At 49.3% G+C, this 13,994-nt stretch overlaps 1 protein-coding gene across 1 annotated transcript; it reads right to left on the reverse strand.

Annotated features, from left to right (window-relative positions):
• Positions 1–11,222: 11,222 nt before the first annotated feature.
• On the reverse strand, positions 11,223–12,528 carry LOC136572577 (vomeronasal type-2 receptor 26-like). Its single transcript, XM_066573711.1, has 2 exons — positions 12,381–12,528; positions 11,223–12,145 (listed from the first exon to the last, which is right to left on the reverse strand). Exons 1-2 carry the CDS (start codon positions 12,526–12,528, stop codon positions 11,223–11,225), a joined length of 1,071 nt encoding a protein of 356 aa, XP_066429808.1.
• Between the last annotated feature and the right edge of the window lie 1,466 nt (positions 12,529–13,994).

Here is a 13,994-nt window from a genome sequence, read left to right on the forward strand (position 1 = left end):
CCGAATGAGGGTGTGGGCAGAGGCCGTGGTCCTGAGCGGGGTGAAACAGTGCCTGCTGCTGAGGGATTAGTAGAGCGCCGCGTATCTGCACTCCCCAGGTACATGTCACATTTTGCAGGTCCACGTGGTAGACCATTATTAAAAGCACAACCGTGCGATCAGGTGCTGACATGGATAGCAGATAACGCATCCAGTATTTTATCCAACACCCAGTCTTCCACACAGTCCACTCACGCCAGCCAAGGGACTGCAGCTCTGAATCCTCCTTCCTCCCAGCCTGATCACTCCAGCAAAAGGAGAGATTCAGAACAGGCATACTCCCAAGAACTCTTCTCTGGTCCCTGCCCTGAGTCGGAAAAAAAGGTTCATCAGCCACGTGAGGAGGACAGCGCTTCAGAGGGGAGGCAAGTGCAGCACTACACAGCTTGAAAGAGGCAATAGGGTGGGCAGAGGGAGAAGCAGGTCCAGAGCAAATTACCCCCCAACTGTTCCACACAGCACCTTGTCGCGGCAAGCTCACTTGCAGAGGGTTAGGTGTTCGAACGTCCGGAGGTATTTTAAGGAGAGAGTGGATGACCAATGAACAGTGATGTGCAACCTGTACCGCACCAAGATCAGCAGGGAATCCACCACTACCAGCCTGACTACCACCAGCACGTGCAGGCATATGATAGCTAAGCAACCAACAACGTGCAACAAGGGCCATTCACCCCCTGCGGGTCACACCACTGCCTCTTCCCCTGTGTCACATGCTGGCACTGAGATGCAATCCCTCTCCCCAGGATGCAGACATGAGTGTCTCCTGCCCTGCAACCACACCCTCCCCCGCACGGTCCTCCACTGCCTCCACCAATGTGTCCCAGCGCAGCATTCAGCTGGCCATAGCACAAACATTTGTGCGCAAGTGCAAATATGAAGCCGCCCATCCGCATGCACAATTGCTAAATGTGCATATCAGCAAACTGCTGAGCCCGAAGATGCTGCCATATAGGCTGGTAGAAACTGAGGCTTTCCACAACCTCATAGCGGCGGACGCCCCTTGCTACTCGGTTCCCAGTCGCCACTATTTTTCCTGCTGTTCCGTCCCTGCCCTACACCAGCACGTGTCTATGAATATCAACCGCGCCTTCACCAACGCAGTTACTGGGAAGGTTCACTTAACCACCGACACGTGACATGTGCTGCCGGCCAGGGACACTACATCTTCCTGACGGCACATTGGGTTAACCTGGTGGAGGCTGGGACCGAGTCTGACCCTGGGTCCGCTCACGTGCTACCCACACTGTGGATTGCGGGTCCTATCTCGGTCACGGTTTCTCCAGCTTATTATGCCACCTCCTCCTCCACCTCTCAATTACCACGTGGGAGTACATCGCCTTCAGTCGGTAGCTCGAGGCGATGCAGCACTGCCGTCGGAAGCGTCAACAGGGCATGCTGAAACTCCTGAGCTTGGGTGAAAAGAGGCACACCACCCAAGAGGTGTTACAGGGTTTGACAGAGCAGACAGATATATCTGTCTCTATCTGTCTCCCTCTGTCTCCCTCTGTCTCTCTCTGTGTATCTATCTCTCTGTCACACTCTATATATCTGTCTCCCCCTGTCTTCCTCTGTTTCTCTCTGTGTATCGATCTCGCTCTATATCTCTCTGTTTCTCTCTGTGTATCTATGTTTCTCCTTGTTTATCGCTCTGTTTCTGTGCATCACTCTTTTTCTGTGTATCTATCTCTTTCTCTCACTATGTATGTCTCTGTGAATTTTTCTCTGTATCTCTCTATGTATCTTTTTCTTTCTGTCTCTCTCTGTGTATCTCTTTATATGTCTCTCTGTCACTCTGTGTATGTACCTCTCCCCCTGTATCTCTGTGTATCTATCTCTTTGTTTCTCTCTCTGTCTCTTTTGCTGTTTCTCTGTGTTACTCTTTCTATTTTTCCTTCTATGGTTCTCTCTGCTGACTGCCTCTGTCTTTCCTAGCTGCTTGCCCTGTGTCTGTGTGTATCGCTGTGTCTATTCTTTCCTCACATTCAGCTTCACTCGTTGCCTTGTCTCCCCACTCCCACATGCAGCTGCACTCCTTGTCTTGTCTGCTGTATCTGTCTCTCTTTCTATGTCTCTCTCTCCTGACTCCCTCTGTCTCTCCTCACTGCTTGCTGTGTGTGTTTGTTGCTGTGTCTCTTCTCCCCTCACATTAATCTGCACTCTTTGCCTTGCCGGCTACGGCTTTCTATCAATGTTGTGTAGCAACACAATGCTACACTTTCTCGGGCTGGCACAGCAGTGCTGCCACAGACTTTACCTTGTAACATTAGACTCATCTCACTGCTCACTGAAGCTATTAAACTGAAGTTTATTGATTTTATGGCAGTGGTGAGCATGGGCCTCATCTAATGACACCAACATCAGCTACCAAAGTTGAAGCAAAATGGTCAAAGTCTGGTTCAGGAAAAAGCATGAAGGCTTATTTGAATTAGGGCTCACACCCACTGGCGTTTTTTTCTCCACTGCAATGCGATTCTAAAGTTAAAGTCTCGCATCGCAGTGCGAGAAAAGCGCAGGCAGATATCCCAAAATCGCTGGGATATCACTGCGAAATCGCCACTCTTTTCAATGGGGCCAGCGGAAGCAGCGCTAGCCCCATTGAAAAGATATGGAGAATGCCGCTGACTGAAAAGATATTGCTATTCATGAATAAATAGCTAAGAGCTATCTGCCATTGGCTGAGTGCTCAGCCAATAGCTAAGCAGTAGCTGCTATTGGCTGAGCCCTCAGCCAATCTGCACAGCCCTTTCAGGAGGCGGGGATTTTTAAATCCCCATCTGCTGAAAGAGCTCAGTAGCACTGCCGGGGAGCCAGCCGGAGAACGCGGCTGATAGCAGGAGAGGTGAGTAACTTTTTTATTATTTTTTTAACCACTTTTTTATGATTATCGGGGAAGGGCTTATATTTCAAGCCCTTCTCCGATAATCATTCTGCAGGGCTTGTCAGAAACCACTGCTTTCAATGGGATCGGCAGCAGTGCCGATTCCATTGAAAGCAATGGGATAGCATGCCGCTGACTTCTGCCACAGCTGTGACAGAGATTCATTCATCCCCGCGAGGGAAACTCCTGCCCCTGCTGTGACAGCTGTCACAGCTCTGGCAGAAGTCTGCGGCATTCTCCATATCTTTTCAATGGGGCTAGCCCTGCTGCAGCTGGCCCCATTGAAGAGACTGTCACAGCGATATCGCTGCAATTTCTCGCACTGCTTTGCGAGAGTTTTCACTTACTCTCGCAGCGCAGTCGAGAAAAAAACGCTAGTGAGTGGGAGCCCTTAGATTTGACACCGTTGCAGCCTCTGACTTGTAGTGTCATTAGGATGACAGTAACTTTGAACTTTACCGATCTACTATGTTTCTTTTGTACCACAGCAGCTTTACCCAGCCCTTGTTTTAGTCTTTTCATTATGTGTGCAATTACAAATAAAAGGGAGGAAAAACATTTAATTTTGACTTTGACCACCATCTTACTTGTATCTCCAACAAATCATTACATTATGAAAAAAAAATTGGGAGCTGCAAGAATTTGGATAAAGAATAGAGATGAGCGAGCGTACTCGGCCGAGCTTGATGCTCGCTCGAGTATTAGGGTGTTCGAGATGCTCGTTACTCGAAACGAGCACCACGCGATGTTCGAGTTACTTTCACTTTCATCTCTGAGACGTTAGCTCGCTTTTCTGGCCAATAGAAAGACATGGAAGGCATTACAACTTCCTCCTGTGACGTTCCAGCCCTATACCACCCCCCTGCAGTGAGTGGCTGGCGAGATCAGATGACACCCGAGTATTAAAATCTGCCCCGCCCAAGGCTCGCCACAGATGCATGGTGACAGAGATCAGGGAAAGTGCTGTCTTGCTGTAGCTGCTATAGGGAGAGTGTTAAGTCTTATTTTAGTCTTCAAGAACCCCAACGGTCCTTTTTAGGGCCACATCTGACCGTGTGCAGTACTGTTGAGGCTGCTTTTAGCATTGTTGCACAATTTCTTTTTTTTTGTATATCGGGCGTGCAGAGCATTGCGTCCTCAGTCTGCAGTCATTGTACAGAGTATAGGGCCAGTACTGGTGAGGCAGGGAAAGAGGGAAAGGTGAAAGAGATATACTGTCTATATAGGCAGTGGGCTTTTTCAAAAAAATTGGGGAAAAATACTATCTTTGGGCTGCCTGTGACCGTCTTCAGTGTACTGCGTGTCTGCTGGGGGTAGTAGTCCTAATTAATAAGCACCTACGTCTCACTACAGACGTGCGCAAAATTGTTTCCTGGCTCTGCTGTGCCTGTTACATCACCACCGTCATAGCGCCAGAGGGAAACAGTATACATATATATACGCTGCATACAGTATCTGTCTGGTGTTTCAGCTCACCATTTAAAAAATTGAAGCAAAATACTTAAGGCCTACCACTGCCCTTTGGCCACTTGACTGCTTCTGCGCTGTGAATTCCACTAGCTCAGTCCTACGCACCTACGTCTCACTACAGGCGTGCGCAAAATTGTTTCCTGGCTCTGCTGTGCGTTTCGTAAGCGAAGTCAGCCTCCAACCACAGGCCAATAAGCGGCACATTTAATTACAGCGTTCTGTTTCTGCTCTACTCGTAATACACCATGCTGAGGGGTAGTGGTAGGCCTAGAGGACATGGACGCGGGCGAGGACGCGGAGCCCCAAGTCAGGGTGTGGGCACAGGCCGAGCTCCTGATCCAGGTGTATCGCAGCCGACTGCTGCGGGATTAGAAGAGAGGCAAGTTTCAGGGGTCCCCAGATTCATCTCAGAATTAATGGGTCCACGCGGTAGACCTTTATTAGAAACTGAGCAGTATGAGCAGGTCCTGTCGTGGATGGCAGAAAGTGCATCCAGCAATCTATCGACCACCCAATCTTCGACGCCGTCCACTGCTGCAACTCTGAATCCTCTGGCTGCTGCTCCTCCTTCCTCCCAGCCTCCTCACCCCATGAAAATGACACATTCTGAGGAGCAGACAGACTCCCAGGAACTGTTCTCGGGCCCTGCCCGGATTGGGCAGCAATGGTTCCTCTCCCACCAGAGGAGTTTATCGTGACCGATGCCCAACCTTTGGAAAGTTCCCGGGGTCCGGGGGATGAGGCTGGGGACTTAGGGCAACTGTCTCAAGAGCTTTCAGTGGGTGAGGAGGACGATGACGATGAGACACAGTTGTCTATCAGTGACGTAGTAGTAATTGGAGTAAGTCCGAGGGAGGAGCGCACAGAGGATTCGGAGGAAGAGCAGCTGGACGATGAGGTGACTGACCCCACCTGGTTTGCTTAGCCTACTGAGGACAGGTCTTCAGAGGGGGAGGCAAGTGCAGCAGCAGGGCAGGTTGGAAGAGGCAGTGCGGTGGCCAGGGGTAGAGGCAGGGCCAGACCGAATAATCCACCAACTGTTTCCCAAAGCGCCCCCTCGCTCCATGCCACCCTGCAGAGGCCGAGGTGCTCAAAGGTGTGGCAGTTTTTCACTGAGAGTGCAAACGACCGACGAACTGTGGTGTGCAAGGTTTGTCGCGCCAAGATCAGCCGGGGAGCCACCACCACCAGCCTCACCACCACCAGCATGCGCAGGCATATGATGGCCAAGCACCCCACAAGGTGGGACGAAGGCCGTTCACCGCCTACGGTTTGCACCACTGCCTCTCCCCCTGTGCCCCAACCTGCCACTGAGATCCAACCCCCCTCTCAGGACACAGGCACGACTGTCTTCCGGCCTGCACCCACACCCTCACCTCCGCTGTCCTCGGCCCCATCCAGCAATGTCTCTCGGCGCAGCATCCAGCCGTCGATAGCGCAACTATTTGAGCACAAGCGCAAGTACGCCACCACGCACCCGCACGCTCAAGTGTTAAACCTGGACATAGCCAAATTGATCAGCCTGGAGATGCTGCTGTATAGGCTTGTGGAAATGGAGGCTTTCAAAAACATGATGGCGGCGGCGGCCCCACGCTACTCGGTTCCCAGTCGCCACTACTTTTCCCGATGTGCTGTCCCAGCCCTGCACGACCACATCTCCCGCAACATTGTACGCGCCCTCACCAACGCGGTTACTGGCAAGGTCCACTTAACAACGGACACGTGGACAAGCACAGGCGGGCAGGACCACTATATCTCTCTGACGGCACATTGGTTGAATTTAGTGGAGGCTGGGACCGAGTCAGAGCCTGGGACCGCTCACGTCCTACCCACCCCCAGAATTGTGGGCCCCAGCTCGGTGCTGGTATCTGCGGCGGTGTATGCTTCCTCCACTAAACCACCCTCCTCCTCCTACGCAACCTCTGTCTCGCAATCAAGATGTTTTAGCAGCAGCACGTCGCTAGCAGTCGGTGTCGCGCGGCATGGCAGCACAGCGGTGGGCAAGCGTCAGCAGGCCGTGCTGAAACTACTCAGCTTAGGAGAGAAGAGGCACATGGCCCACGAACTGCTGCACGGTCTGACAGAGCAGACCGACCGCTGGCTTTCGCCGCTGAGCCTCCAACCAGGCATGGTCGTGTGTGACAATGGCCGTAACCTGGTGGCGGCTCTGCAGCTCGGCAGCCTCACGCACGTGCCATGCCTGGCCCACGTCTTTAATTTGGTGGTTCAGCGCTTTCTGAAAAGCTACCCACGCTTGTCAGACCTGCTCGGAAAGGTGCGCTGACACAGCGCACATTTCCGCAAGTCCAAGACGGACCCTGCAACATCGGTTTAATCTGCCAGTGCAACGACTGCCGTGCGACGTGCCCACACGGTGGAACTCTACGCTCCACATGTTGGCCAGGCTCTATGAGCAGCGTAGAGCTATAGTGGAATACCAACTCCAACATGGGCGGCGTAGTGGGAGTCAGCCTGCTCAATTCTTTACAGAAGAGTGGGCCTGGTTGGCAGACATCTGCCAGGTCCTTGGAAACTTTGAGGAGTCTACTCAGATGGTGAGCAGCGATGCTGCAATCATTAGCGTCACCATTCCTCTGCTATGCCTCTTGAGAAGTTCCCTGCAAAGCATAAAAGCAGACGCTTTGCGCTTGGAAAGAGAGGCGGGGGAAGACAGTATGTCGCTGGATAGTCAGAGCACCCTCATGTCTATATCTCAGCACGTTGAGGAGGAGGAGGGGGAGGAGCATGAGGAGGAGGGGGAAGATACAGCTTGGCCGTCTGCTGAGGGTACCCATGCTGCTTGCCTGTCATCCTTTCAGCGTGTATGGCCTGAGGAGGAGGAGGAGGAGGATTCTGAAAGTGATCTTCCTAGTGAGGACAGCCATGTGTTGCGTACAGGTACCCTGGCACACATGGCGGACTTCATGTTAGGATGCCTTTCTCGTGACCCTCGCGTTACATGCATTCTGGCCACTACGGATTACTGGGTGTACACACTGCTCGACCCACGGTATAAGGAGAACCTTTCCACTCTCATACCTGAAGAGGAAAGGGGTTCGAGAGTGATGCTATACCACAGGACCCTGGCGAACAAACTGATGGTAAAATTCCCATCCGACAGCGCTAGTGGCAGTAGGCGCAGTTCCAAGGGCCAGGCAGCGGGGGAGGCGCAGAGATCAGGCAGCATGTACAGTGCAGGCAGGGGAACATTCTCCAAGGCCTTTGCCAGCTTTATGGCTCCCCAACAAGACTGTGTCACCGCGCCCCAGTCAAGGCTGAGTCGGCGGGAGCACTGTAAAAGGATGGTGAGGGAGTACGTAGCCGATCGCACGACCGTCCTCCGTGACGCCTCTGCCCCCTACAACTACTGGGTGTCGAAGCTGGACACGTGGCCTGAAGTCGCGCTGTATGCCCTGGAGGTGCTTGCTTGTCCTGTGGCTAGCGCCTTGTCAGAGAGGGTGTTTAGTGCGGCTGGGGGAATCATCACGGATAAGCATACCCGCCTGTCAACTGACAGTACCGACAAGCTTACACTCATAAAGATGAACAAAGCCTGGATTTCCCCAAACTTCTCTTCTCCACCAGCGGACAGCAGCGGTACCTAAACAATACGTAGGCTGCACCCGCGGATGGAAGCATCGTTCTCTATCACCATAAAAAACGGGGACCTTTTAGCTTCATCAATCTGTGTATTATATTCATCCTCCTCCTCCTGCTCCTCCTCCTGAAACCTCACGTAATCACGCTGAACGGGCAATTTTTCTTAGGCCCACAAGGCTCTGTCATATAATTTTTGTAAACAATTTTTATGCATTTCAATGCTCATTAAAGCGTTGAAACTTGCACCTGAACCAATTTTTATTTTAACTGGGCTGCCTCCAGGCCTAGTTACAAATTAAGCCACAGTAACCAAAGCGATTAATGGGTTTCACCTGCCCTCTTTGTTGGGCATGGGCAATTTTTCTGAGGTACATTAGTACTGTTGGCACACCAATTTTTTTGGGCCCTCGCCTACAGTGTAACCCTAGTAATTTTTATGGGCTTCGCCTGCACTCATGTTACAGCAAGGTGTGTGGGGTTGGCCTACACTTTTGCTACATAAATGTAACTGGGGCCTTGTCTATACTGCAACTACTGAAATGTGAAAGAGACTGTTATCTCCCTAAACTGCTGCAACGGGAATGTTACTGTGGCCTGTCTTGACTGCTACTACTACTGAAATGGAACTAATACTGTGCTCCCCCTATACTGCTGCTTCGTAATTGTTACTGGGGCCTGTCTTGACTGCTACTACTACTGAAATGGAACTAAGACTGTGCTCCCCCTATACTGCTGCTTCGGAATTGTTACTGGGGCCTGTCTGGACTGCTACTACTACTGAAATGGAACTAATACTGTGCTCCCCCTATAATGCTGCTAGTTATATGTTACTGGGGCCTGTCCCTAATGCTACTGCTGAAATGTTACTAATTCTGGGCTCTGCCTATACCGCTGCTAATGCTATGTCACTGGGGTGTGGAAACAGAGGCTTCCCAAAGACATGATGGTGGCGAGGCCATTTCCCACCAACGCGGTTACTGTTAAGGTGCATATAACCACGGACACGTGGAGAGGACACGTAGTGCCTCAAAAACATCCCCCTCCTCCTCCAACAATGAAAGCATTCTTGCCAAATACCTTTACATTGGTCCGTCTGGCGGCAGTCCAAGAATTTCACTTTACCGACACAACAAGAGAGTCCACCCACCATCCCCCCGCGACGGCCCACTTAATCCTGGCCACATTCCGAAAACCAACTAAATAAAACCACGCTACTAGGTCCGCAGTCGCCAACACATTCCCACCAATGTGGTTACTGTTAACGTACATATTACCACTCTGACTGGGGCATGCACTGTGGGCCGAAGCCCACCTGTATTGTATGTGAAGTTAGCTCTGCTGAGCAGGGCACTGCAATGGGATACGTTTATGTACCGCCGGTGGGTTCCAGGGAGCCACCCATGCTGTGGGTCCACAGGGACTTCACATTAGGGATTTGTACCTGCCAGTGTCTAAGTATTAAAAACCCCGGTCAGACTGGGGCATGCAGTGTGGGCCGAAGACCACCTGCATTTAATCGGACGTTACTTCAGCTGTGATGGGCAATGCAATGGGATATATTTATGTACCGCCCGTGGCATCCTGGTACCCACCCATGCTGTCGGTCCACACGGAGTTGTAACTGCATGTGTCTACTTGTAAAGAACCCCAGTCTGACTGGGGCATGCAGTGTGGGCCAAAGCCCACCTGCATTAAACCTCACGTTACCTCAGCTGTGATGGGCACTGCATTGGGATTTATTTATGTACCGCCTGTGGGTTCCAGGGAGCCACCCATGCTTTGGGTCCACAGGGACTTCACATTAGGGATTTGTACCTGCCAGTGTCTATGTATAAAAACCCCAGTCTGACTGGGGCATGCAGTGTGGGCTGAAGCCCACCTGCATTTAATCTGACGTTAGCTTTACTGTCCAGGGCACTGCAATGGGATATATTTATGTACCGCCGGTGGCTTCCTGGGACCCACCCATGCTGTCGGTCCACACGGAGTTGTAACTGCATGTGCCTACTTATAAAGAACCCCAGTCTGACTGGGGCATGCATTGTGGGCCAAAGCCCACCTGCATTAAACCTCACGTTACCTCAGCTGTGCTGGGCACTGCAATGGGATTTATTTATGTACCGCCGGTGGGTTCCAGGGAGCCACCCATGCTGTGGGTGCACACGGAATTCCCATTGCGGAGTTGTACCTGCCTGTGACTATTTATAAAAAACCACGGTCTGACTGGGGCATGCAGACCCCTTGACAGAATGAATAGTGTGTGGCACATGGGTTCCCCATTGCTATGCCCACTTTTGCAGCTCCTGACGGAGGTGGCACAGGATTGAAGTTCTCATTGCTTCTGTACAGCATTGTGGGCTATCGCTCCGCCCCTTTTAAAGAGCTTCGCTGCCTGGCCCTGCCAACCCTCTGCAGTGTGTGCCTCCCGTTCTTCCTCATGACAGACGCACTTATAAGTAGACATGAGGGTGGTGTGGCTATGAGGCCAGCGTGTGGCATGAGGGCAGCTGAAGGCTGCGCAGGGACACTTTGGTGTGCGCTGTGAACACTGGGTCGTGCGGGGGGGGGGGGGGGGGGGGGTTGGGCAGCATGTAACCCAGGAGAAGTGGCAGCGGACTGTCATGCAGGCAGTGATTGTGCTTAGTTGGAGGTAGTGTGGTGCTTAGCTAAGGTATGCCTTGCTAATGAGGGTTTTTCAGAAGTAAAAATTGTGGGGGGGGGGGCACTCTTGCCACTATTGTGGCTTAATAGTGAGACCTGGGAACCTGAAATGCAGCCCAACATGTAGCCCCTCGCCTGCCCTATCCGTTTCTGTGTCGTTTCCAGCACTTTCTTGGGTTTTGCAGATTTTCACAAATGAAAACCTTAGCGAGCATCGGCGATATACAAAAATGCTCGGGTCGCCCATTGACTTCAATGGGGTTCGTTACTCGAAACGAATCCTCGAGCATCGCGAAAAGTTCGTCTCGAGTAACGAGCACCCGAGCATTTTGGTGCTCGCTCATCTCTAATAAAGAATTTAAAGAATTAATTTTTTGGAACATTGTCACGGTTTTTATTATTGTATATTTTTAGACTAAAAGTGCAGTAACTTTATTGTGTACAAAGAGCGAAGACAACAAATAGAGGTTATTTGTCTGATCAGACCAACAAACTGTTCTAAATGTTACAGTAAGGCAAAACAGGCAAATAAGAAGCTGAAAAACACGGCCATGGAAAGAAGTGAGAATAGGAGCTACAACGTATGCTTTATACTCTTTCTTTGTCCCAAAATTTTGTTGAACTTTGTATTCAGCTCTGGTCTCAGCAGGATAATGTAACATTTGGGGATGAAGATACAGCCCAGGAGTCCAGCACTGGAAGCTGAGATGGCAAAAACTTCTACAGCCACCATGTATTTCCCCTTGGTACTGAGATAGGCTGGGATGAAGGAGATCCACACACTGCAGAAGACCAGCATGCTGAAGGAGATGTACTGAGCCTCATTGAAGACGTCTGGAAGCTTTCTGGCTAGAAATGCTATAATAAAGCTCAACACAGCCAGAAATCCCATGTAGCCAAGGACCATGTAGAAAGCAATGACAGATCCCTCATTACATTGTAAGATTATCTTCCCAACCTCTACTGCAGTGTTATAATCTGAGAATGGCGGAGAGAAAGACAACCAGAAGACACAGATCAGAACCTCTCCTGTTGTACCAGTAATGAGTAAGGATGTGGAGAGATGTCTCCCCAACCATCTCCTCAGTGTTCTGCCAGGTTGGATGGCATGAAAAGCCAAGACTACAGTGACTGTTTTAGCTAAAATGGAAGAAACTGCAAGACTATAAATGATCCCAGTTCCCACCTGTCGTAGCAGACATGAGATCCTCGTGGGCCGTCCAATGAATAAGAGAGAACATAGAAATGAGAAGAGTAGAGAGAGGAGCAGGATGTAGCTCAGGTTCTGATTATTGGCTTTCACTATTGAAGTGTCCTTGTGTTTTATATATATCCCCAACACAACGACAGTCACAAAACAGAAGAAGAGATTGATAATGACGAGAGATAATCCCAATGTATCTTCATAGGACAGGAAATCAATTGGTCTTGGGATACAGATGTCTCTTCTCTCATTAGGCCAGCGGTCTTCAGGACACTCCAAACATCTCTCCATATCTGCGGGACATTTATGGGGAGTCAAAATAGATAATATTAATTACTAGAATAAATAAGTATTCGAGCAGACAAGACCATAACCACATCTCAGCTAACAGGATTGTATATGATATTTCACATTGTAAATTATCTTTATCTATATAATCACACTTGGTACTCCTTGTATAATAATATAATCAATAATTAGCGGCCCTACAGAGTAACACAAGACAACTGATAAATGTCTATTTCTCACCAGTCTGGTTGGAGATCTCGCCTTCTGCACAGGGGACGCAGTAGTAGCAGCATTTTTGTTTTCCTTCCCATGGGACTTTCCTGTATCCGGGTAGACAACTCTCACTGCAGGCAGAACGTGGTATCTGTGATATATGGAGAATTTCCATGGTTGCTCCTTGTTTAGGATTCATTTACACATAGGAATTGATCGTTAGAACAAGAGAACAAGACTTTTCTTTTCAAATGACATCCTTCTACATGTACAATTTATGGTTTACATTTTTATCACATTTCATTCAGTCTATCATTGGTCTGTCAGGGTCGATTGGGAATACATGTGAACGGTTTACAAAGTACTGAACAGACGGAACGGCTCGCAAATGATGTATGATAATGCTTATACCTGCATAAACTGAACACCGAATGACAAGCGAACACATTATCATTCTTCATTCAGTTGTTGGCCGCGTTTTCATTGAACAATTATTGTTCATTTTTGAATGATTCAATAATTGTTTGAACAATAATTGTTCCGTCTAAAAGCACCCTTAGGCCTTAGTCACACGGGCGTTTTTTGCCACGATTTGCGGATCGCATGACGGATGTGCATCCGCAAATCGCGTGACCGGGGCCGAAAAATCGCCCGAAAAAACTCCTCCTAGCCGCGTTTCAATAGAAACAGTCCGGAGCTGTCCAGCGCATTGAATTCAATGGAGCCGGCAATACAGCAGGTTCCACTGAAAGCAATGGGCTGCCGGCGATCGCAGGATGAATTGTCGGGAAGGGCTTAAATATATAAGCCCTTCCCTGCAATTCATCCAGAAATGTGTAAAAATAAAAAATATATATATACTCACCTTGTCCCGGCAGACGGAGTTCAGCGCGGTCGACCGGCAGTGGGTGTGAGTGAGAGCTGCCCCTGATTGGCTCAGCGCTGAGCCCGTCTGACTAAGGCCTTAGCTTGTGATTTACATTTGGCCTTTTCCTGTTCATTATGTTTTGTTTGCTCTTAGACTATTATAAGAGAAGAAAACTAAATATTGTATCAGTTTGGTTTGAAGTCTTTTTTAGCCCGTCATTGAATGAACTTCCAAAAACATGACAAAAAATTTTAGCTGATAAAATTCTTTCAGAAACACAATTATTACACTAAAATACCTTTATTGATGATTTTTTAGTTTTAATGCAAATTCGTTTCTGTATCGCATATGATACATCATGGCTATTGTCAACTTTTACATTGGATATGTATCACATGACACAACTTGTTTATTGACAACCTATCAGTGGTGTCCATATGATTACTTTTGTGGGTGCTTATAAAAAACTTAACCTCCTTCAAGGCTGTCAAACATTTTAGTGAATGTACAAGATCCTGAAATACTACAAAATAGTCAATATTTGAATACTAATAATTAGGAATCAAGTACTATATACTTAATACTGTAAAAAAGTCTTCTATTTAAGTGTTTTCAGTTCATCAAAAATGTGGTTGTACTAACGATTAAGGGGGGCTTGATCCCCCCTCAACCCTGTTATATGGAGTCCAACAACGCTGTTTTTGTGTTGAGACACAATGCTACTCCACATGTTGTACTGTGCCCTTCTATGTTGACCATAAAGCCAGTTTGTA

The sequence above is a fragment of the Eleutherodactylus coqui genome, chromosome 1 (genome assembly GCF_035609145.1).
Source record: "Eleutherodactylus coqui strain aEleCoq1 chromosome 1, aEleCoq1.hap1, whole genome shotgun sequence".
Taxonomy (NCBI): Eukaryota; Metazoa; Chordata; class Amphibia; order Anura; family Eleutherodactylidae; genus Eleutherodactylus; species Eleutherodactylus coqui.

Excerpts from the sequence above, each read along its gene's own strand:
- LOC136572577 (XM_066573711.1), bottom strand. The coding sequence starts at position 12,528 with ATGGAAATTCTCCATATATCACAGATACCACGTTCTGCCTGCAGTGAG. Across the intron at positions 12,146-12,380 it reads CGAGATCTCCAACCAGACTG|ATATGGAGAGATGTTTGGAG; the intron begins GTGAGAAATAGA and ends AATGTCCCGCAG.